Below are 24851 nucleotides of genomic sequence, written 5' to 3'. Positions count from 1 at the left end.
GGGAGGGAAATGTGTGTGCAATTTGTAGTTTCTTTTTCTCTTTTGCTGAGCTGTTTTGTGGTGCCCACAGTGTAGTTCTTGAGAATTCAAGTCCGTTTCAGCTTAGCGACGTAGGGTAAAAACCAAAACAACCAGGAAAGCTCCCCCCAACTCAATTCCAGCCCTAAATTCTCAGATGATTTGCAGAAGAAAAGTAGTGGGAGTCATGACCAGTACATGGAGGGTTGGTGCAGCAATGCGGCCTGTCCACGTCATTTCATTGATTATTTGTAGTTCGTAGGATGTTCATGTTGGGAGGGACCTTCCAGACCTAGTCAGCTTAGTTGTTTTTCTGCCTTAGCAGGTCGTTCATTGAACAATATTTATGGAACATCTGTTATATGCCAGACACTGTACTGGTGAGGGAGCCTGGAGCTGAGAGAATAAGCACCCAGCAAAGCATACACAGAGAGCAGGAGAACTGTGACCAGAATCTGGCCTTTTCACTTCTAAAGGGGTGCTTTTTCCTTAGGTCAGACCATGAAGGAACGTTAGGTTTGAATACAGTGTTCATGTATGGACCATATATACATATGCCGTCAGGAACAGCAATGATTTCATGTAAAATATACACACAAAAAATCGCATAAGGAAATTTTTTTTTTTTTTGGAAGTGTGTTCTGTTTTTTTTAATTACCGTAAGTGGCACGGGAAGTGACTTTGTAAGTGCGTAGCCTCACGCATCTCAGGGGAGCCCATGCTCTGCTGCTGACCAGTACCTGCACTGCCAAGAGGATGGGTCTGCCGTGAAGGGCTTTCTGTCCGAGATTCTGTCTCTCAGGGCAGCCCTGTGAAGTAGGTGTTTCTGTCTCTCTCAGCAGTTAACTGAGGTAACTTGTTCCACTCCATGCAGCCAGTCGGCTGTGCACCAGGGATTCCAGACCAGGTCTGTCTGCACCCCAGGCCTGTGACTGATGGACTCCCACTAGGAGTCCATTCAGCAGTCCAAGGTCATGTCAACACATTGTCACAGTTCAGGGTGGGAGAAGTTAGGTGCTAGAGAGTTTCAGTTTTGTAGTAACAGTTTTTCTATAGAAATGTCAACATTACAGATATTTATGGTTACAAACTTTATGAGCAGACCTAAACATCACTGAGCCTTATATATCTATTTTTGCATAAGAGTAACAGCCCTTCTTTTCATAAAACTCAGCCCTTGATTTCCCAAGCATAAGTACCTCACAGAGCATCATGGTTTTTGCTATATTTCCATACCAGTAGTAATATTTTCTTTTATGTTAGCTCACTTTTAAAACTAAAAAGCTACTTTAACCTTATTATAAGAATAGTTTTCATAAAAATTATGGGCTTCATTTACTCGATACATTTTTTCCTAGCACTTTAAAACATATAAATATTAACATTGATAAACATTTCATCCTGTATACCCACTACTACCCCTTCAGGATACCTGATTTAAATTTCTTCTTATCTCTGTCCTTTGTCATCCATCATCACAATAAAGTGGAAGTCACTCAGATACCTAGCTGGGTAGCTGTGTGTCTGTGGGCCCTTTTTCATTTATGCAGACAGTACTGGTTCTGTTTGAGAATAGATTGCATCGTGTAAATTGCGTTTCCTAGTTGATTGGTCACATTATATCTAAGTCTTGTTTTAAGAATTCCTCCATGTTATGGAGGAAAAAATGTTTATTCCCAGTGTGCCTGCCACTGTTGCCCACCACTGCAGCCATGGTGGTTCAGGAGCTCTTTTCTGCTGTGCCTGAATGTGTCTTCAGAATCTTTTCCAAAAGAGCGAGGCAGAAGTCTTTAGAACTGACAGTGGCATAAAATCCATCTAAACCCATTCATTTTTTCTAAGTGAAATATAGACCACTAGTCCTTGAGGACAATTTTGTAGAACAGTGCAATGAATATCACCCAATGTTGGAAAGCAGAAAAGAGTAATCTGATGATACATCAGTTTTCATGTTAATTTTTAAACTCAGTTAGCATTAAAATATGTGATAATTGTTTATTCTTAATAGTGAATTATTACCATCATTAGTGGGCTTCCCTGGTAGTTCCAATGGTAAAGAACCTGCCTACGGTGCAAGAGACCTGAGTTTGATTACTGGGTCGGGAAGATCCCCTGGAGAAGGAAATGGCAACCCACTTCAGTATTCTTGCCTAGAGAATCCCCATGGACAGAGGAGTCTGGTGGGCTACAGTCCATGGGGTCGCAAGAGTCAGACACGACTTAGTGACAAAACCACCCCCACCAGTCATCATTAATATTTTTTGTTCACTTACTTTGTGCCAAGCATTCTATTTCTTTATCTCATTACATTTATTTGACTTGCTGTATCTCCTAGTCACTGAATTTTATTTTCATAATTCTGCCTACCATCCTGATTTTTAAGAGTGGGTGGTGGGTGAGTGGGTTTTGGTAGGTGAGTGCTTAGGAGTTTGTTTATGACCCAGAGCTTCATCAAGCACGTATGCACAGAAGTTAAATTACATAACTCAGGCCACTTGAATTCTCTCAGTTCCACCCACTGTTCTGCCACAAGTCAGTGTGGATTTTGCAGAGGTTACAACAGGAGTCAAAACAGAAAGCTGTATAAACACCAAGGAGGAGGAGAGAACTTCTTCCTGGAGTCATTAGGGATATTTTTATGGAAGAGATGTCTTTTAAGTAGAATCTTGGCGGGAGGTGGTAGCCACAAGTTGGGTGGGAAGGCATTTCAGGTAAAGGTATGGAAGAGTATAAACAGTTCAGGGGATGAGAAGGGAATTGTTGGAGATTGGACTGCTAAGGTCAATGTAGGAGGGCCCAAGTACAGGCTGTACCAACAACTCCATGTGAAAAATGTGCTTTAGCTCTGTACCATGGTTAGAACTCTGGTAAGAGAACTATTAATGTTGAATTGCATCTGTTGTGCACCTGAATGTAATTGATGTATGCTTTTTCTTAGTTTACTGATTTATATAATCTGCATCGCCACGAGACCATTACAAGTTGTTACAGCATTAAATACTTTAAGATTTAGTCATTGTGTTTCCATATTGATCTATTTTCATGTATTCCTTAGTGCTCCCAAGAAGATATTGCTGACAAACTGGGTATGGATATCTCTGCAACCAAGGCCGTCCACATAAGTAATCCTAAAACGGCTGAATTCCAGGTGAGGGTTTTAAGTAGATAAGAAAATGGGTAAAAACTGAGAGGCAGTACATGAGTTATGAAGTCTCGTCAGTTGTTTTATCTCAGGGGGCAGAATTTTAGAGCTTCTTTAGAATCTCTTCTTGGATAAGTTTATGTTGGGTTCTTATGTACTTTGCTGACAAAACTTCTTAGGACATATTATAATCTTTTCTTGATTAGCTGTATAGGTGGTTCTTACTTGCTTAGTGCTACCTAGCCTAGCCTTTCTTACCTCAACTTTCTATTTCACAATTGATTTAAAAAAAAAAAAATATTTTCAGGTTTCACCTCACCCATTTATGAGTGAATCAACGCCTGTTCCCAGAGCCTCCATTAAGTCTTTCGCTTTGAAATGAGTCGTTATGCCAGTTCTAGACTCTGCTGACTGTGCCTTTCATTGTGATTGTCTAGTGTTTTGTCAGTTTCATGTCAAGGTTATGATACATATTTAAATGAGAGTGATACTCCCTTAGAAGTAAATGTTAAGTGATATACATTATATACTAGTGCACAAACTATAAAAAGAGAGCATTTCAAAGTTATAATGTCTTATTAATAAGTTTGAGTAGTCTTATCTTTCATACTTTAATAAGCTCACTCTTTTTTCTTATGTATGCATATCTGTGATTTGTTTGGGCTTCCCCCATGGCTCAGCAGTAAAAAATCCACCTGCCAATGCAGGAGACATGAGTTCAACCCCTGGGTTGGGAAGATCCCCTGGAGGAGAGCACAGCAACTCACTTGTTTTCTTGCCTGGAGAATCCCGTGGACAGAGGAGCCTGGCAGACTACAGTCCATGCAGTTGCAAAAAGTCAGATGCAACTGAAGCACCTGAGCACGCATGCATGGTTTGTTTAACTGAGGCTTTAGAGAAGATCGTGTCTATTAGATTCATTCTAGCATCAAAGGGAATCTTAGAATTGGAAGGAAATGTTTTTAAGAAAGTTAATTTCATCTGAATTCTGTGATTTGTTTCTTTGGATCTTGATTTTCACTTTTAAAAGTAGTAGCTGAATTAGTTCTTGACGTTCTAAAAGTTCTAAAAATGTTAAAATTAGGGTTTTTTTTAAGTTAGATTTAATCAATAGAAATACTTACAAGTAGAACAGGGAAGCCTGGTGCGATACAGTCCATGGGGTCACAGAGAGTCTGACATGACTGAGTGACTGAAGAACAACCAAATGTGGCAGATTAGAGCTAAACTTAGTAACTAATTGGTAATAATATGCATCAAGGACTTGAATTCTGTCTCTGTACTCAGTGGCAGAACTTTGAAGAATCCTTATGCTAGTTTAGAAGGATTGTAATAATGAGTTTTTATATTTTGTTTTCTGAGGCCCACTGGCTTTTCTAAGATGTCGTAGGTGTTCTTTTTAATAAGAGGTACTCAAATTCATTTGGATAGAATGGAACAGGTGTTGATTCACTCATTATAAATGGGTGGAAAATTTTCAGTAAATCTTAATGGATTTTTGTGTTTTTTTCCAAGTGTTTCTTTTTTTTTTCCTTCTAGGTTCACTTATCAAGCTTGATAGATATCTTACAGTGTGATAATGTTAGGTTCTTTAGGGTTTACATCCTGCCCATTTTATATAAGTGGAAAGAAAATAAATCAGAAGCACATTAAATGTCACTGTAAATAGCTGTACTTTAGCATGCATAAGAATCAATATTTCTGCATTAAATACATGAGAGATGAGAGTCTGTGTTTTAGATTGGGCAGATTCTGTATTTTACCCTCGCCTTACGAATAGCTATGTCCTATCATTACTAATGTGGCTAACTAGTTTATATTTATTTATGGTTAAAATAAATGTACATTGTTCATGGTCTTCTATCAGTTTATTGTCTACACTTATTCTTTCTTTTGCTCAATTCTTAACTTTGGGCTGTTTTTTGGTAGTAGATATATTAGAAAATGGATGAAATAAGAGAAGTGTTATTTACTGAAGTATGTGAAATTTAACTATAATTGTAGAGACAATTACAGAATATTACCATATCCCCTTAAATTAACAATAGTGTTCCTAATATCCTTAAGTATCTAATTATTGTTCAAATTTTCTCAAGGTTCTTTTACTTTTTAAAATTTTTTATTTTTTAATTAAAAGATAATTGCTTTGCAGAATTTTGTTGTTTTCTGTCAAACCTCCACATGAGTCAGCCATAGGCATACATATGTCCCCTCCCTCTCATTTTAATTGTTTGATTTGGGATTCAAATGAAGTTCATACTTCAATGTGATGTAGATTGATGTGCTTCTTAGTCTCTCCTAATCCACAGGTTGTCCCTCCATCCATTCATCTCTTCCTCTGTCCCCCTTTCACTTTGTGCAAGAAACTGGATCACTTACCCTATGGAGTTCTCACAGTTAGGGTTTTGCTGACTATATTCTGGTGGTCCCCTATAGTGTCAGTAAATTAGAATTAGATATAGGAGCTTGATCTGATTCCAGTTTAATTTTTTGTATTGCTGTGAGTTTTGAAGTAAATAAATCTTATCTATAGAATAAAGTGAATAAAAAAATTCTAAGAGACGTTATCTGCAAAAGTAGCTTGTTTCGATTCCAATAAGTTAAACTTGTTTTTAACATTGTGGTTTTGTTCTCTGAACAGTTTGGGCACTTTTCTCTCTGGTTGGGAAAGTGCCCCATATTTTAGGAAGCACGAAGTTGAAGGTTGTTAGCAGCTTGCTGGTGGAAGGACTGGTAGGAAGGGTGTCCTCTTCTTTGCTCAGCACAGTCTAGCAGGTCCTTTTAAGGGCTTACTGTTACTTGTGCGGGATCTAGGAGGGGCTGCTGTTTTAGCTGGAATGGGCAGGGCAAGCCCATGTAGAACCATGTAGACCTTTGAGCAGAGATCTGAAGGAAATAAGATAGCTACATACAATCTATAGGAAGAACGTGTGAGTCAGAAGAAAGAGCCAGTGTGGAGGTTGGGATGGGGTGTGGAGCAAATGTGCCTGGAACACGTGCAGTAAGCCAGGGGCAGCTGCGGGTATTGGGGCTGGAGAGGGAGCTGGGGCCAGATTAACATAAAGCCCCACATAGGGCATGGGTTTTATTCAAAATCTGATAGAAGCCTGTTGGAGGTTTTTGAGCAGAAGAATTCCATGGTTTGATTCAGGTCTTAAAGGATCACTCTGTGGGGAGAATAATAGATCATAATAAAGTGGTAAGTAGAAGCAGAGAAATCAGCTTCAGAAGCTCAGGCAGAGCTTAGACAGAAGATAATGGTGTTGGAGGCTGACTGCAGATGTAACACCACCACTCATAAAACCCTTCTGGTAACATTATGTGTTGGAAACTAACATCTCATACAGCTTAGAAGGAGAAATTTATTTCACAGACAAAAGCAGGGAAGTTTTTCCTTTAAAAAAAAAAAAAGAATTAGGATGAGTGTTTGTATTTCTTCATTAAGAATGAAATAACTATGCACATTTTCCTGTTTGTTTTGGCTACTAAGCTGAAAACTGTGGTCATATAGCAGCCCATGGCAGCTTCATAGTTTTTTGTAGTGCCTACATATTTGTTTTCCTCATTGTCCAGGTATTTTTTATTGCATTTACATTTTCCCTGGTCCTAGTTTTTAAAAATTTGGTTTAATTCATATTTAATCTATATAAAATATTTGTATTTCTTGTAATCTACTTCAATTACTTTGTGAAATAAAGCAGAACATGAAGTCCTGAAATTAAAACTTAAAAATGACTGGGATATTTAGGCAGTGCATTTTCCAAAAGTCTTCTGTGAGACCACAAAGTCTTGAAATAAGCATTTAATTCCTATTTGGTCAGTGCAATTTCATGTCTTCTCCTGCAGGTGGCACGCACGACTCTTCTTCCTGGCCTCCTCAAGACCCTAGCTGCCAATCGGAAGATGCCACTTCCTCTGAAGCTGTTTGAAATTTCTGACATTGTAATAAAAGATTCTAGCAGAGGTAAGAATGAGTCACCTTTGATTTGTATGTTTAAAGCATTTTTTTATTATGAAAATTTCAACTGTATATAAAAATAGCGAAAATAATGTAATTACTCCTGTGATTCCAGCACCCAGCTTCAACAGTTATCAACACACACGTGGCCAGGCTTCCTTCATGTCTACTCCAACCCATTGCCCCTTATTTGAGTAGTGTAAATCCTGGCCATCATATCATGTCAGCAACAAACACTTCAGCTTCTGTTTCTGAAAGATAAGGAATATCGCTGGTTTGCCTTTTTTTTTTTTTTTAATAACCCAACACCATTGTTATATTATATCATTAATTATCTAGCTAGTGTTTGAATTTTTCCAGTTGTTTCATAAATTTAATTTTCATTACTGATTTGTGTGAATCAATCCAAGCAAGGGCCAGTTACTTGACTGTAGTATCTCTTATTTTTAATAGAAAACAAATTTTAACTGAGGTTAATAATATTTATGAAGAGCCCTATTAAAACCTCAACCTGAAAAGCACTGTGGAGCACTTCTTTTTTCCTTATGTCGTGATTTATATGTGTATCATTTTGACAAACTTTATATCTTACCATTCTGGTTCAGCAGTGATTGTTCCTATCACTGTTGTCCAGTGATTATAAATCTGTTTTACCAGTTTTTGCTTCTTTTGAGTATGGTCTGAACTTGTTAGTACAGCAGGTTGCTTCATCTAGTATTTGGAATATAGTGGTTATTTAATAAATATATTAAGTATGTAGTAAGTACTTAAACCTGATTGCCCAGAAAGCCAGTCTCATTCAGCCTTCTCCATATCTTCAACTTTATATAAGTTTGACTTGACTCTTTGGAGCTGCGTATATGGTATCTCTTGGTGAGCAGTGCCCTCAAAGGACTAAATTACTGGCAGTGTTTCTTTTGAATCCCTGGATTTAACCATTGAAGTCCCAGCAGTATTTATTCAGTCTACTGCAAACTCTGCAAAATTCAGTGTGTTCTTCTGAATCAGTTCACAAAAGAAGAGGCCTTTTCCTCAGTTTCTCCTGAAGAGGACAATATGGCGTCCTTGTGATACCAGAATGTAGTCAAGAACCACTGACTGTAAGCCGGCCTGTGTTAGAGGTACAGCCACCGTGACTGTCTGTGGTGGACTGTCCACCGCAAACCTTCCAGCCAAAGCCTGGATTCTGTCTGCTCCCCAGTATGTAGCCTGTCTTCAGTTAACAGTGTCACCGTGCATTTGTAGGGTGCTTTTTGCTTTTCAAAAAAAAAGTTTTTTTAAAGTACTTTTTATTTTTTGATTGTTAAAACATCTCTGAGGCAAATGGGACAAAATATTGTCCCCATTTAATATGCTGGAAAATTAAGAAAAAAAAACTGGTAATTTGTTCAGAGTCGCTTAAAATGAGGAACTTAGGGCTCGGGCCAGGATTTTGATCTTAGTGCTCATATCCTTAGAGAATAAAAGTTCATTGTCATATCAGTCCCTGTAGAATGTTCCTTGGGTGATAAATCTGCTGTAACAGAAAAGACATCTTCAGTGCCAGCTGCAAATAGTTTTGAGGGTTCTTACTGCCTCTAACCATCCCTTGGTATAGATAACTGAGAATTTGTTATTATCCCAATGTCAGTTTTTTCTGGTAACTTTGACTTGTTATCTCTCATACTAGTTCTCAGAGTTGTATGTTGTTTTCATCCTTGACGATCCATTCATATTTCTAAATATAAGGTAGGTTAATTACTTGAGATTTCCTCAGAAGTTCTGTAATACTATTTCAGCACCAGGCCTCTTCCCTAGTAGCAGAGGCTCCTTGCAGGGCTCCCTGCTCTCAGGCAGGCAACTTGGAGCCTGGACGGTGTGAGTGAGAGGCGAGCTGCGGTCCCTACAGTTGCCATGGGAAGGCTTTGCCATAGGCGTGGAGCATTGCACTCTACTGCAGTGCTGGCTAGGGGTGCCTTTGCTGGGTTTCTTTCTCTCTGTGTTTCTTGGGAAGGCCCCAAGGCCCATGTGTGGAGGTTGAAAGAGAGCTGTTCTTAAATATGAGTGCCAAAGGCCATCATTGAACCATTTGCCCTGGTGATGATTCAAAAACCCCATCCATATATGTACTTTTTAACTTGAAGATTTGTATTTCTGCTGCACTTCTGTTTGCTCAGAAAGAGTAGTTCTTCTCTCTGCCCCAGACCTCTTTTATAACTGTGTTTAGCTGTGATCATTCTGCTCTGTTTTCCACATCAGTCCATTTTTTAACTGCTACTGCTTTGGTCTGCTGTCTTGCACCGTTATGGTTTATTCTTTTTCCTTAAAATTTTCTGTCATCCCAGTGGCATTCGAGGAATAAAGAAGAGGTAAATGTGCTCAGTAAGTCTACCATCTTGAAAACATAGGTTTGCTTTCATTTATGTGGAGTGTGTTTCCTGTTTAGGTAGGCCTGGATTCTGTTTCATAGCAGAAGAAGCGTTTCTGGTGGATTATTCTCACTGTGGACCTGTGGCCTCCCTGCCTGTCGTCTGCTGCGCAGAGAGGACTCTGCAGGAGAGGCAGCCGGGCTCCGCAGGTCCGCCGGGGGCTCCGCAGCCAGAGCGCCCGCATTCGAGCCCTGGTTCTGCCGTTTGTTGTTGTTCTGTCGCTAAGTCGTGTCCGACTCCCTGTAACCCCACGGGCTGCAGCACGCCAGGCTTCCCTGTCCTTCGCTATTTCCCGGAGCTTGCTCAAACTCATGTCCATTGAGTCAGTGATGCCATCCAACCAGTCTCATTCTCTGTCGCCTCTTACCAGCTGCTTAACTTTAGACAATTTAATTCTTCAGTGCCTCAGTTTCCTTATCTGTACAGTGAGAACAACAATAGAACTTTTTTCATGAGATTTGTTGTAAAAGTTAAGCCACATAGAAAGTTGCAGCCACATAATAAGCACTGTTTAGTGTGTGCTCTGTCAGGGTATTAGCAGTCCCTAACTCCAGTACTCTTGCCTGGAAAATCCCATGGATGGAGGAGCCTGGTAGGCTGCAGTCCATGGGGTCGCTAAGAGTCGGACATAACTGAGCGATTTCACTTTCACTTTTCACTTTCATGCATCGGAGGAGGAAACGGCAACCCACTCCAGTGTTCTTGCCTGGAGAATCCCAGGGACGGGGGAGCCTGGTGGGCTGCTGTCTATGGGGTCGCACAGGGTTAGACATGACTGAAGTGACTTAGCAGCAGCAGCAGCAGCAAGGCCAGATACCTAGCATCTTGAGGTCTCTGGAAATTTTGAGAATGAATTAAAAATTGGCCAGTTATTAAAGGGTTAATATCACCTTGCTAAGATAAGTGGGACTCATTTTTATCCTAACTTTTGACTTAATTGGTTTTTCTTCTGTTATGCACAATTTTTTTTTTTTTTTTTTTAAGGAAAAGAAAACCCAAACATACTATGGAAATTTACTTAAGAAGGTTGTTTTTTGAGCAATTTATCACCCACTTCTTTTCAATGAATTAGGGGTGTTTTTACCATCTCTCAAACCAGGAATATTCTCTTTTGGATTTACATTAGCCATTTCCTCCTAAATAATGAAACAATTTTGAAGGAAAAAATCTAGATCATCAAAGGTAAAATGATACAGCAGTCTTCCAGTTAACTGTAAAAACATTCCAGATTTTCACTGGTGAGGGCAGTACTCAAACTATTGGTTGAAAAAGGGTGAAGGTGTGTGGGAAGAGTGGTCAAGACATTCTCGTTCGTTGTACTGCTGCTGCTGCTTCCGCTGCTGCTGCTAAGTCACATCAGTCGTGTCCGACCCTGTGCAACCCCATAGAAAGCAGCCCACCAGGCTTCCCCGTCCCTGGGATTCTCCAGGCAAGAACACTGGAGTGGGTTGCCATTTCCTTCTCCAATGCATGAAAGGGAAAAGTGATAGTGAAGTTGCTCAGTCGTGTCTGACCCTTTGCGACCCCATGGACTGCAGCCCACCAGGCTCCTCCGTCCATGGGAGTCTCCAGGCAAGAGTCCTGGAGTGGGGTGCCACTGCCTTCTCTGCTAGAATGTATTTTTAAAGTTCCTTTTCTTCGCCAGGGACCTGCTTGGAATGAGAGAAAGGTTGCCAGCCTTGAGACAGACCAGTGAACAGTTTTTACAGGTGTAACAACAAGGGAGTGTGTAAGACACCCTGATCACACAGAGAAGGGAGTGACAACTGCCACTAATTGTTTTTTTGACGTTAGGGAAAACCCAACACTCTCAGCGTCCCTTCAGTTTTGTGTAGCCAAGGATATCTTCCAAGATGGAAATGGAAAGGGAATCTGTACTGGATTCAGTATGACTCCCACAAATTCTGTCTGACCTGCATTCCTGTAAGAGTGGATGCAAGTCCCTCAGCCCCATTTGACCTCATCAGACAGTTTCATATGCTATTGTGGACTTTTTCACTGGTCATGACATGGGGCTGGCAGCCTGCCCAGTGAGAGACTTGGGTACCCTCCTCTAGTGTGAGGGTTTCCACTCTGAGTCAGACACACTCCTGTTCTTTGAGGCTGAACTGGTCACTGCGTTTGTTGAATCATAAGATCTGAAATTGCTGCAACATTTAAAAAAAAAATTAATCCTGACTCGAGGGACTAAGCTGATATATCCTTTTTATTGGGCAGAGTGATGTGTGTCTCTGAAACGAGAAGTTAAATGCAGACTCTGCTGTGGGGTAAATTTTCAACTTTATTATAACAACAAAGTCCAGTAGAGGCTGAACTGAAGCCATCAGATCAGACTGCCGTGTGACTAACTGGGCTTTTTCAGTTAAATTTGTCTTTTCAGTGTGGAAGAGAAACTGCAAACAAAATAGTAAAAGATTACTTCAGAGGAGCAGTTGTGGAGCGGGATTGCTAACCTTTGCGGCCACAAATGCAAATATATTTTGCCAAGTCCCACACTCTGGCTTTTTACTTAGCGCAGATTGAATTCTGCCTGTCACGGTTTATTCCACAGTGGTCCTTGAAGCTGCCAGGATGCCTCGAAGCTCACAATAATGGCAGGAGAACAAGCATCATAGGGTTGAGTCTAGGTTTAAAAGGAACGATAGAAGGAAGACTTAGTTTGGCTTTGTATAGCAACTATATAGGGTGATTTACATTTGGCATGGTATGGACTTCCCTGGTGGTCCAGTGGCTAAGACTCCATGCCCCCAGTGCAGGGGGCCTGGGTTTGATCCCTAGTCAGGGAACTAGATCCCATGTGCTGCACCTAAAGCGTTCACATTGCTGCACCTAAGACTTGGCACAGCCAAATCAATAAATACATTAAAATATTTTTTAAAGGAAACATTTATATTTAAATAAATACATTTAGTGTAATGCAATCATCCAGCTGTCCGTTGACATATATTGGTGATAATCATATTGTGTCTTAAAGAATTTTTGCTATGTGCTTAGTCACTCAGTCTTGCCCAAATCTTTGTGACCCCATGGACTGTAGCCCGCCAGGCTACTCTGTCCATGGGGATTTTCCAGGCAGGAATACTGGAGTGGATAGCCTTGCCCTCCTCCAGGGGATCTTCCCAACCCAGGTATCGAAGCCAGGTCTCCCGTACTGTAGACATATTCTTTACTGTCTGAGCCACTAGGGAAGAATTTGGGTTTCTAATATTTATTCTAGTAGGAGAAATGGGTTAAAGGCCCTTGACCTGAGGAAGGGTCCAGTTACCTCACTGGGCTCAGCAAGGACACTTGCTCCAAACCTTCACTTCTTGCTCAGACCATTCCTGCAGAACGTTGCTTCAGTTGTGGTAGGGCTGCATTTCTTCTGCCCTGCCAGATTGCTGCTTCAATAGTTCCTAAACCTTCTCATTCTCCCTGCAGCTTTTCTAAATCAGAAAATGCTCTACTTCTTACCCTGCTTAGTTTGAATGTAGAAATCCAGAAATTTTTTTTTAAACTTTGGAAGGTAATTTTTTTTTATCTTTAACGTATTTAAGATTCTTGTCTGTTCTGCTCCCTGCACCAGCATGGCTCCTGGAACATAGCTGATTCACTGTTCTTCTATGATTTGGTTTGTTCCTTCTGTTTGCTGTTGGTTTGCACCTTTTATGTATCTGTTCTATATTGTAACCTACTAAAATAAAGGGACCCAATCTTTGTAGTTTTTTGTATAATTCTTTGCTTGATAAAAAGCTCAATGAAAGCATTTTCATTATAAGCTTGTAAAATACTTCAGCTCTGAGAAATTTCCATTAATTCTGCTGCCATTGAATATTAGGAGATTATCTAGCGTCCACATGTGGAATGTGGCTCTCTGAAGAGAGCTTATGTCATCAGTCTGGATTAATTTAATTTACTACTTTATATTTTTGGCATGTAGAATTTCCAATTAATAATTCAAAAAGTATGGGTGTAGGGAACATTGACCTTAACAATATTTGAAGTAGCATCATTCACATGTGTGATGGCATCTTAACTGCGTAAATAACATCATTTTTAATATAGAAAGTTATTTTAGTACATTTGGCTCAACATAGTTAAGATCTCCTAACGTGACTATAATGTGCTCTGTCATGCGTTGAATATTGTATTTTTTTAATAGATAAAAATCCATTCCAGGTTCATGTTAACAAAATAAAAGCCAGCCCACAAGGATGTAGCTTTTTCCTTCATGCATTGAGAAGGTCATAGTTTTTTTCCTCACATTTGTTTCTTGGCCTTCAGCATTATTTGAAAAAGATAAGTCTCTACTTCAGTGCTGTAATATAGAAGTGCTTTAAGGAAAATTGTTCTTAAGTTTTATTATGTTTGTTTTTAAAATTGAAAATGTATTTGTAATATCTTTAAGAACTTTCCCAAATACATATTTTTAAGAGTAAGTCTATTTTCACATTAAAAAATAAAACCACATATCCACCTTTTCCCAAATCCTACTCCTTTAATTAGTTGCCAGACATTCTATACATATTTAACTGTGTGTTTTACATTTCTGTATGTAGCCACAGATCCAGGTACTTTTTAGTGTTCATACAAATAGAATTATGCTTTTTCTGTCTTGTTCTGTACTTTTGCCCTTTGAATGCATTCTGTCTACCTCATTGCTTGTTGTGTGTGTGTGTTTTTTCTTTATTTTTTGGCTTTGGCATGTGGGATCTTAATTCTCCGACCAGAGATTGAACTCGTGCCCCCCCTGCATTAGAAGGTGGAGTCTTAACCACTGGACCAACAGGGAAGTCCCCCTCCCCCCTCCCCCCCGCTGCCCCCCCCCCCCCGCCACCTCATTCTTTTTAATGGCTGCATAGCATTCCATTGTGTGGATATACTGTAATTATTTACTCAGACTATTATGATGACTTTAGATTGTTACCAGGGTTTTGCTAAAATACATCTATCGTAATGAGCATCCTAATACCCTTATACAAATGCATGTTTTTTGAAGTTGGTCAGTCCATAGGTTTGCTCATTAAATGTTTGCTACCTTTTCAGATTCTCTACTAAAAAGGATTTTTTTTTAACACAAATTTGCAGTCCTATCAAAAGTGCTTAAAAGTTCCTGTTCTTCCACATTAGATCTAATTTTTAACGGTGTATGTCTTAACGGGATTCTTGTAGCTTTTGTGAATCATTAGGCCTACTCAATTTCTTCTGAAGGTAAGTAAAATTTGCAATATAAGCTATCATCTCATGGGTACCACCAATATTAAAGAAATTTGCTGGATGGAATAAACTAAAGATCAGGATGATTTGTTTTATGTTCTGAACTTGGCCTGACAGTTATTCTCAAGCTCAGTATCAGCCACCAGTTGTCCTGGGAGCTTTGTTGGTTTCCCAGTAGGCTTTCTCCTAGTATCTTCACTTGGGCTTCTCTGTGAATGTGAGAAGAGAGATGGAAAGATTGACCTGGAGACTCTGTCCTTTTCCATTCTGTGCCATTTATGATAACCTAACACCCCTAATTTGTTTTTAATCATTCGTCCTTTGGTGAAAGAGAGTCTACACTAAGCAGAAGCCTGTTCTAAAAATTTGAATTGTATGCAATAGTCATTTACTAAGGGACTTTGTGTATCACTTTTTCCCTTTTTTTCTTCCTTTATAAAATCATTTGGCATGTTCTTGCAACTTCCAGAGTTGTAGCAGCTACCCCTCCTCTTGGTGGTTTAGATCAGCCTCTCCAGGCAGTACTTTGAAGTCTGTGAAAGACACTGGTAATTTAGGCTGACATACTTGGCAGGCCCATTTAAAAAGCAGAATTGTTTGATGGCATGACACAAGAGGTCTGTTAACTGAGTTATAAAGAACTGAGCATTTCCAACAAACCCTAGTTTTGGCATGAAATTTAAATAGTTCTTATTTTGTGGCATGCAATCAGTGAACTTCCTGTGATGTAATATTGTCCCTCAGTGCAAAATCCTAGGAAGTGGAAATTTTACTAAACCTAGCAGTTTCTCCAAGACATTTCTGGGTGGAAGTGAGTATGTGGTTATTTTCCCTTTCAATTCAATCCAACTAATTCAGAGGAAGTATTTTAGCAGGATGTGATGAAGCAGGTCCAGAGGGACTGGTAGCATTTGGAAGAGATGTGAAAAAATAGCCCATCAGTGGTGGGGGCTGTGAGAGGGCACCTTTTCAATGCATTTAATTTAGTTCGTATGGTGGGTTTAGTATAAAGCCCTGAAATCAATGGCCTTTCTTAAAAATACTGTGACCTTGAATTAAAAAATAAACAGCTTATTACTGTATATGTGTATGCTGCAAACATCCTGAAACCTTTCTTGACTGGAGTATAATTTTTTTTTAAGTCCTGTATTTTTATCCTAATTTCATTACTCTCATCATCAAAATCAATGTTTTTTAAAAAATTCTACGTCTTTAAACCAGATGTTGTTCCTCTTTTCAGAAAGGCAAGTTTTGCATAATGTGGAGACCAGGACAGAAGTATTCCAAGGCAAATGTTACCAAAATAGAGCTTCCAGTTTGTGTTACTAAGCTCTCTGAATGGTGGCATTACTGTGGGGCTCTTCTCTCACAGCAAGAATGGGGCTGCAACGTAGTTTCAATACGTATCTGTGTGTTAAAGTGGAAGCATGTGACACCAACAAATGGGTACCACATGGTGGAGATACCCAGGAGCAAGTCCATAATATGAAAGGGATAAATTAGTTCTGTTTCATTGCATTTTTTTCTCTTCAAAGGTAAGTGGGAAGGGAGGGAGTGTGAGGAGAGAAGGAGGGAGAAGAAGAGAGGTGGAGAGGAGAGAGTGTGTGTCTGTGTTCCTACAGAGCAATCAGTTCCCTCATTGTAATTAATGCATGTGGTTGATCAGTGAGGTTTGATGCCTGCCTGGGTGTAATATTAATTTTTATTCTGAAGCCTTCGATTACAGCTTTTAGATAGCAAATATCTTTATCCATGCACGTGGAAGGGATAGAGAAGGATGCTGGCACAGTACTGACTCTCCAACATCAGCTGGCTCTATAGAATGTGGCTACTATCTGGTCCTGGCCTTGTTTAATTCTATATACGCTTTGCTTTCTTTCCAGGCTTTATTCATTTATTCGGAAAATAATCCTTGAGCATTTAGTCTGTGCAGGCCCTATGCTGGCTCTGACCACTACCCTCTAGGGATACCTAGAGTAGAGTGCTTTGAACATAGTGGGTGCTAAGAAATGTTGCATGGCAGGGACAGTTATTTCTCTATGTATGTTCAGTCCAAAGTTTAACTTAGAATATAATTTCCATGAGTTACAACGCTGATGATGGCTAGAAACTTTAGTTAACTCACTTTCAAAAACAATCTGTTTCAGTTGCTTAACTAAAAGTCTTAAACGTGAAAACTTTTGAAAATAAAAGCATCTGTTTAACATATCAAAAACATTTCAAGAATGCACATCTTTGACTATACTAAGTATATTCATGCATAAGTTTGTGCTTATACTTTATCTTCATCTGAATCCTTTAGAGATTTCTTCTAAATCCTTTAGAGATTAAGAGATTTCTGCTGAATAGTGGAGAGGGTATGGGTTTTAAAGTTAGGCAGTCCTGGTCCAGTCCTGGTTTTGTAACTTATTAGCTGTGTAATTAATTACAGTTAGTTCCAGGCAGTTAGCTTGACTTTGGGCAAAACCTTTCTGAGCTTTCGTTTCTCCATCTTAGTTTCCCTGTCCATTTTATGGTACAATAAAAACCTAGCTAACACGATTGTCTTGAGAATTAAGATGACAAATAGGCTGATAGCTGCTAAGTCCTGGTACATAGTAGATAATTCATTCATGTTAGTTTTCCTTTCCTTTTACCAGTTATGGACTCATTTTTACATTACTTTAATAGTAAAACACAATGTATTAAAATACTCATTTGTTTACTTTGATGTCTGGAAGGCAAAAGACATTGTATATTTTGTGCGAATTGTGGCTGTGAGAATAAGTCTGTGGAAGAACTTTTGCTCAATACATGCCAGTATGAAGCAGCTTTTTATTTTCAGTTGGTTCCCCCAGATAAACATTAATTTGTTCTTTTTCTAATTTGAAAGGTAAAATGAAGCCAACGTTCGTTGTTTGTATAGAGCAGCAGTCTTCTCCAGAATTTATTAAAGGGCCACGAGTATGGTTATCTGTTAGAAAGTTAAATGACCTCCCGTGAATTTGAGTCTGTCTTTGTATGCTATGCATTTCTTTATTAATAAATTAGTTTTAAATTTTTCTCATCATCACTACAGATACGAAACACTTCTATCACGGCCCAGACCCACAAGCTGTCCCACTGTAGTCCCATTCCACCCCCGCCCCTGTACCATCTAACCCTGGTGACTGTCTTGTTCTCTGTAGCCTTGAGTGAGTGCATGCTAAGTCACTTCACTCATGTCCAACTCTTTGTGACCCTATGGATTGTAGCCCTCCAGGTTCCTCTGTCCATGGGATTCTCCAGGCGTGAATACTGGAGTGGGTTGCCATGTCCTCCTCTAGGGAATCTTCCTGACCCAGGGATCGAACCCACATCTCTTAAATCTTCTGCATTGGCAGGCAGGTTCTTTACCGCTTGTGCCACCTGGGAAGCCCTCTCTGTTGCCTTGGTTTTCCCTTTTCTAGCAGGTCACATAAATGGACTTACATTGTCCACTTACATTGCCCTATAAAACTGGCTTCTTTTCATTCATCTTAGTACCCTTGAGATACAGCTAAGTTATCAAGACTACCTTATTGCTGAGTAGTATTCCATTGTATGGGTGAACCAGTTTGTTATCTAGTCATTTGCATTTTTGCGCTTCTTTTCAAAAATATTACATTTGTGGGACTTTCCTTGTGATCTAGTGGCTAAGGCTCCACACCCCAGTGCGGGGGCCCAGGTTCAATCCATCCCTGGTTAGTGGACTAGATCTCACATGCCGTAAATAAGACCTGGCAAAACCAAATGAAAACTTTTAAAAATACCACATTTCATAAGTTTGTTCTGACTTTCAAAGTAGAAAAAATATACTAATCAAGGAAGGTTGGAAAATAGATAAACTTAAAAAAAATTAATCCTACCCAAACACTATATCTGTTAACATTCAGGTACATTTCTTTACATACTTTTTCCTGTGAATGGAATTTTTTGGCTTGTGGTTACATTCACGTAGTTGTATCCTTCATAAATTGCTGTTTTTTTCATACTTTAATTGTGATGTGTAAATATGACATAGATAGTTTAAAAAGATTATAAAGCAGACACTGGTTTAACCATCCAAGTTAAGAAATGGAATGTTGCCAGTGTCCTAAGCTGCTCGTAAGACCCATCTCTATCGTATCACCTTCCTTTACCTGGAACAGTCACTGTCCTGACTTTGATGACAGTCACTTCCCTGGTAGCTCAGTCAGTAAAGAATCTGCCTGCAGCACAAGAGACTCGGTTCCATCCCTGGGTCGCGAAGATCCCCTGGAGAAGGAAATGGCAATCCACTCCAGTATCCTTGCCTGGAAAATCCCATGAACAGAGGAGCCTGGTGGGCTGCAGTCCATGGGGTCACAAATAGTCGGGCAGGACTGAACAACTAACACTTTCACTCCCTTTTTTGTTTCATAGTTTTCCAACCTGCGCATACTCTTTAGACAGTATGATTTGGGTTTGTTTCTTTTTGAACTTCGTGGCCTCCTTTTTTGTTTCATTTACCATTATAAGTATTTGCTCTAGCTCTACTATAATGAATCTTCATGAAGATGCTTTTTGGAGAAGGAAATGGCAACCCACTCCAGTATTCTTGTCTGGAAAATCCCATGACAGAGGAGCTTCGTGGGCTGCAGTCTATGGGGTCACAAAGAGTTGGACACAACTGAGTGACTGACACTTTCACTTTCAAAGATGCCTTTTAGCTGCATAGTATTCTAATGAGTGATTGTGTTGTAGCTCTATGTAGCCATTTCCTAGTTTGGGTTGTTTCTAATTTTCACTGTTGGAACTAATGCTTTATGTAGAAGTAATAGCTTTCTGTATGAATCCTTTTTTTGTATTTAAGATTATTTCTTTCGGATACTTTTCTGCCTTAAAGAGTTTGAAGTTTTAAGGCTCTGAAAAATGTTGCTAAATCCTTTACCGGTTCATACCACAGTGAAGCCTATTGTTCCTGGGCCAGCCTTGAGGGTTTTCCATACCTCCCCCGAGTAAAAACACTTCAGGGCACTTGATGGTTGAAAATTCATCTTGTCTTTCTGAGGTTGATTGTTTCTCCGTATGTTTACTAATCTGTGTCCTTTTTTGTTGATTTTGCCCGAGTTTGTGTTGGGGAAAATCAGCTTCTTAGGTAACGATCAGCGTATCCTTGTGACCATGTCTTTTATTTTTTTATTTTTTCAGATGTGGGCGCAAGAAACTACAGGCATCTCTGTGCTGTTTATTACAACAAGAATCCTGGGTTTGAGATAATCCATGGGCTTCTGGATAGAATCATGCAGCTGCTTGACGTGCCTCCTGGTGAAAAGAAGGGAGGATATGCGATCAAAGCATCAGAAGGTGAGACAGATCCATTGAGTCTGGAGTCGGCGATGGCGTAACAAGGAGCCCAAGCCCTGTTTGTGATAAAACTTTTTGGCTTGATGGCGGAGAGGGGGGACTACAGGGAAGTAGGAGATAGAGCTTTGTGTCAATTCGGTCCAGTTCAGTCGCTCAATTGTGTCCGACTCTTTGCAACCCCATGGTTGCAACATGCCAGGCTTCCCTGCCCATCACCAAGCCCGTGTCCATTGAGTCGGTAATGCCATCCAACCATCTCATCCTCTGTTGTCTGCTTCTCCCCTTGCCTTCAGTCTTTCCCAGCATCAGGGTCTTTGCTAATGAGTCAGCTCTTCTCATCAGGTGGCCAAAGTATTGGAGCTTCAGCATCAGTCCTTCCAATGAATATTCAGGACTGATTTCCTTTAGGATTCAATGGTTGCATTTCCTTGCAGTCCAAGGGACTCTCAAGAGTCTTCTCCAGCTCCACAGTTCAAAAGCATCAGTGCTTTGGTGCTCAGCTTTCTTTATGGTCCAACTCTCACATCCATACATGACTACTGGAAAAACTGTAGCTTTGACTGGACAGACTCTTGTTGGCAAAGTAATGTCTCTGCTTTTTAATATGCATCTAGGTTGATCATAGCTTTTCTTCCAAGAAGCAAGCATCTTTTATTTCCATGGCTGCAACTGCCATCTGCAGTGATTTTGGAGCCCAAGAAAATAAGTCTGTTACTGCTTCCATTGTTTCTCCATCTACTTGCCATGAAGTGATAGGATTGGATGCCATGATCTTCGTGTTTTGAATGTTGAGTTTTAAGCCTACTTTTTCACTCTCCTCTTTCAGTTTCATCAAGAGGCTCTTTAGTTCCTTAAATCAATTAATTGTCCATATTTTCTAGAAAAACCTTTTTTCCCTCCAGCATTTTGAGAAAATGCTTTTCAGAGCTCTTCCAGCACCACACAGTCTACTCGTGTTCCAGCCGAGTGCCGGTGACCTCTCGTTACTGGCACCGTCCAGCCATGGCCAACTGGAAGCTGAGAGAACCTCAACTCATGACTTACGCTTACAGTCGCCTATGTGAAGCCTTTAAGAAAAGGGAGGAAGAGTTGAGGTTAGCTAGTTAAATGGTATATAGACTCCTAACATGCTAGTTTCTTGTCTGAGGAATTCTGAAATTTTTGCTTTTCATATCCCTATATCTTGAATCAGTATATTTTGTTAGACAAGAGATCCAGAAAAGCTTGCAAGAAACGTTTTACCACTTCATTTCCACTGTTTACCTGACAATTTTATAACTCTGTTTTTCATTTTGAGTTTCTGTTGGAAAATTCACTTTTTCTTGAAGTGTTATTTAGCAGTACTTGTAGTGGTCTGAGATTTGGGGGGACATATTTTTGTTTTCCCCTTAAATTTATTTTTCTTAGTCCTCAAAGATAGTTTTTTTTTACTGTTTATTTATTTATGTTTAATTTGGAAGCTTATTTGAAAATGCAGTAGCCCTAAATATATGAGCCTTTTTAAAGTTGAAGATTTCTGGAGTTACATAAATTTTTTTAATAAAATTGAAAGATTACATATTTCAGGGAGTTACAGCTTTCTGCCATACCTCTCATTAACAGTCATCCAGTAAAGATACATATTACGCTTATAGAATTTTAAAGTGTTGGAACTGGGTCTTGGAGTTCATCAGGTCCAGTTCCTTAGTTGCACAAGTGCGGGAGCCAAGGACAGGCAGGTTAAGTGAGTTGTGCTGGGTCACACATGTAGAATCCAGGGCTTCTGCCTCCCAGTGTTCTGTCCACAGGGCCAGGTTGCCTACCTTTATAGTGGCTTTCTGTACTCCGTCACCAATTGACACTTCTAGAATTCTGCTTTAAGGTCTGGTCATCCATGTTAACAGCAACCTGAGAGCTGATGTGACACGCTTTTTCTTTTTTTTAAACCTTTTATATAGTCTCTTCTCAGAAATTTTATATTTCACATAGAGATTAGCTAGATAAAAATCTGTTCACTGAAACATTGTGCCATTACATGAGATTAATTTTTTTTCTTGCTTGAAAGGTTGCAAAGATCTGACATGAAACATAGGCGCTTAATTTGTTGTGGCTATGACACTTTTATATGGAACATTTATACTAATGACGCTTCTATAAGCCATAAACCAGTGTCTTAATAATGAATCTCCTGCCTCAGTCAGTTCCTTAGAGGTATTTCTCAGAAGAATCTGCGCTCCCAGGTGTGAGATAGGCTACATGAAGACCGAGTAAGTAGGGTACAGGTCATTGTCAAGGGACCTACAGGGGGAATGACCATTGCACTCCAACTCTCACACCTTGCTGCTAAGGCCAGTGCCTTGACATTTCCAGAGAGGGATATGGTGTAGCTTCTTCAGGGTATCTGGGAAAACACGAGTGACTTTCTGGGAGGCCACATGAGCCTTTGAGCGAATAGGTGAGAGACTGGAAGCAATGCAGACCACTAGAGCAAAGCCAGAAATGATGGGAGACGAGGCCTAGTGCAGTTCTATTTGACTATAAGGTAAGGAAGAAGCTTGGGACCACAGTGTCCTGAGTGCTAGGATAAGGAATTTCAGTTAATTAACTGGAAAATATTGAAGCTGCTGCTACTTCCCCTCCCCGCCGTTAAGTGAGTGATATGATTAGATCTGTACTTTGAAGGGATTAATCTGACAGCAATATGTAAGTTGGATGGCATAGAGAGTAGAGGGGAAGAGAATGGTGGAAAGGTATTATAGTGTGTTTTAAAGCAGTGAAAGGAAGACTTGAATGTTGGCCAAGGGTATACCAAGGAGAAGACTGATTTAAGAAGCTGTATGAAGGTAGAAGCTAAAGTTACATTTTTAATATTCTAAACCTGTGAAATTATAATTTTAATCCTTATATCTTTTAGCATCAAAACAATACTTAATGTTTTTAATATACAGATGTCTGTTTTGGTTTGGAGAGAGTATGTGTGTGTCAGAAGTTGCATTCATAAACTGTAACCACTTATGATGTGGTTGTAGATCTTCATGTTCAGTTTTTTAGCCGAGTTGTTATTGCTGTTTGATTTTGTATGAGGACAGAGGCCATATGTGTTTTCTTTTGAATTTACTTTGGCTCTCAGAATATTATAATGTTTTATTACATTTTGATTAATGACAAGCGTGACTACCTTTTTCTGTTTTTTTAATCTTTTTTTCTGATTGCCATTTTTTTTTTAATGGTTAAAGAAATCAACCTAAAGAAGTGCCATTGTCAGAGTAAGTCAGCAGTAAAGTTGGTATAAGTTCTTCATCTAAAATTTCATATATATTTATCTCCTGAGTAAATTTCTACACAGGAGTTTGGTTGCTGAGGCATGTTTAGCTATATCGTTTCCTCAGGTTTATTGTTAATTGCATGTAGTTTTTTCTGCTTCAAGAAAAGGTCTTCCGAGTATCAAAATGTCAAGTAGAAACAGATGAAGGGCTACCGTTTCCTGCCATTCTTGATCACTGCGCTGTCTTCTGTTACTCTGGCATATGGTTTACCTTTTAATAATTAAAAGTCCCTGGTGGCCCTGCCATTATAATTGAGCAAAGTCTGGTCACTAGAGAGCCATGCTAATGTCAGTTCGTTGGCAGGTGTACCCAGTCTCTCTCTGTCCATTCTAGCAAACACCACTGCCTGCCTTTTGTGCCGCTTTGTTTGGTGGCAGAGAGGGGGAACAGACTTGATTCCCGTTTAAGAAACTTGGCCCTGTCCATTGTGAGAGAAATCTGGAGACTCGTTTCATTGATCATCACATTGATCCCAGGGAGTTCCGGTGACATTTGCATGTAACCTTGCTTGATGCAGGCAGCAGACCTCTGCCTCCCCAGAGTCTCTGAGAAGCACTCTTGAGGCCTGTGACTGCAGCCACAGTTAGAAGCCATAGGCGCTTAGTCTCACATAGTTTTTATTTGCTGAGCATCATGGCAATTAAGAACACAAAAGGAACTAGGATGTCAAACTGCCAGTAAAATAAAGGCAACCATTGGGTGGAAAAAAAGAAAGCAAACCTTCAACCTTTTGAGTCTGCCTGCCAATGCAGGAGACGTGGGTTCGATCCCTGGGTCGGGAAGGTCCCCTGTAGAAGGAAATGGCAACCCACTCCTGTAATCTTGGCTGGAAAAGTCCCATGGACAGGAGCCTGGTGGGCTACAGTCCATTGGGTCACAAAGAGTCAGACACGACTGAGTGAACAATAAAGCATTGTGAGTGCTTCAGACATCTCATAGTGTTTCACTGGCATCAGATCAGGTCATTACAGCATATGTATATGCTTTTTTCTCAGACTTCTTCCCCTCTGTTTTTGTGGTTTGTTGCAAACTAAATTATGTATGTTAAAATGCATTTGTCCTTTTCAAAAACCACTTCTGGGCAAGGAAAATTCCCAGCATTTTTGTGTTTATAACAGTTATGTGGTTCCTGGGCAAATTATGGTGAAAATCACTTCTTATAGAAGATAGTGGGCTTTGTGTGTGATTGGCTGCATTGACTCGAGTGTGTGTGTGTGTTTTCCCCTTTATTACTATTTCAGTCTTGTTTATTCACATATCTATGGAAAACATCAGTTTAACCTGAGACACGATGGAAAAACAGAAGTTTTAGTACGTTTAGTTTTGACAATTCTAATTTTCATGCTGCTCAGAATCCATTTTGTGAAATGAAAAATAACCTTGCAAGTAATAGGCACATTTAATCCTGCACCATATGTACTTATAGAGGGTATTTAAATACCTTCTGTTAGTGTCACCTAACGATCCTTGACTTGACCTGTAGGTCATGACCTTTTCCC

General features: G+C 39.7%; 1 protein-coding gene across 3 annotated transcripts in view; it reads left to right on the top strand.

Annotated features, from left to right (window-relative positions):
- Positions 1 to 24851, top strand: part of FARSB (phenylalanyl-tRNA synthetase subunit beta) — a 68725-nt gene that overhangs the window by 29717 nt on the left and 14157 nt on the right. For 2 of the 3 annotated variants that reach the window (XM_006079641.3, XM_044937887.1), the window contains 3 exons: positions 3074 to 3166; positions 7007 to 7124; positions 19892 to 20047. In XM_006079641.3, coding sequence (XP_006079703.2) covers positions 3074 to 3166; positions 7007 to 7124; positions 19892 to 20047 — 367 coding nt within the window. Of the gene's footprint in view, positions 1 to 3073; positions 3167 to 7006; positions 7125 to 7233; positions 7417 to 19891; positions 20048 to 24851 lie in introns of those variants that run through there. The other variant, XM_044937886.1, reaches the window with a different exon arrangement.

This window comes from Bubalus bubalis, chromosome 2 (genome assembly GCF_019923935.1).
Source record: "Bubalus bubalis isolate 160015118507 breed Murrah chromosome 2, NDDB_SH_1, whole genome shotgun sequence".
NCBI lineage: Eukaryota > Metazoa > Chordata > Mammalia > Artiodactyla > Bovidae > Bubalus > Bubalus bubalis.
Note: the sequence above shows the minus strand (reverse complement) of the source record. Positions and strands in the feature narration are given on the sequence as shown.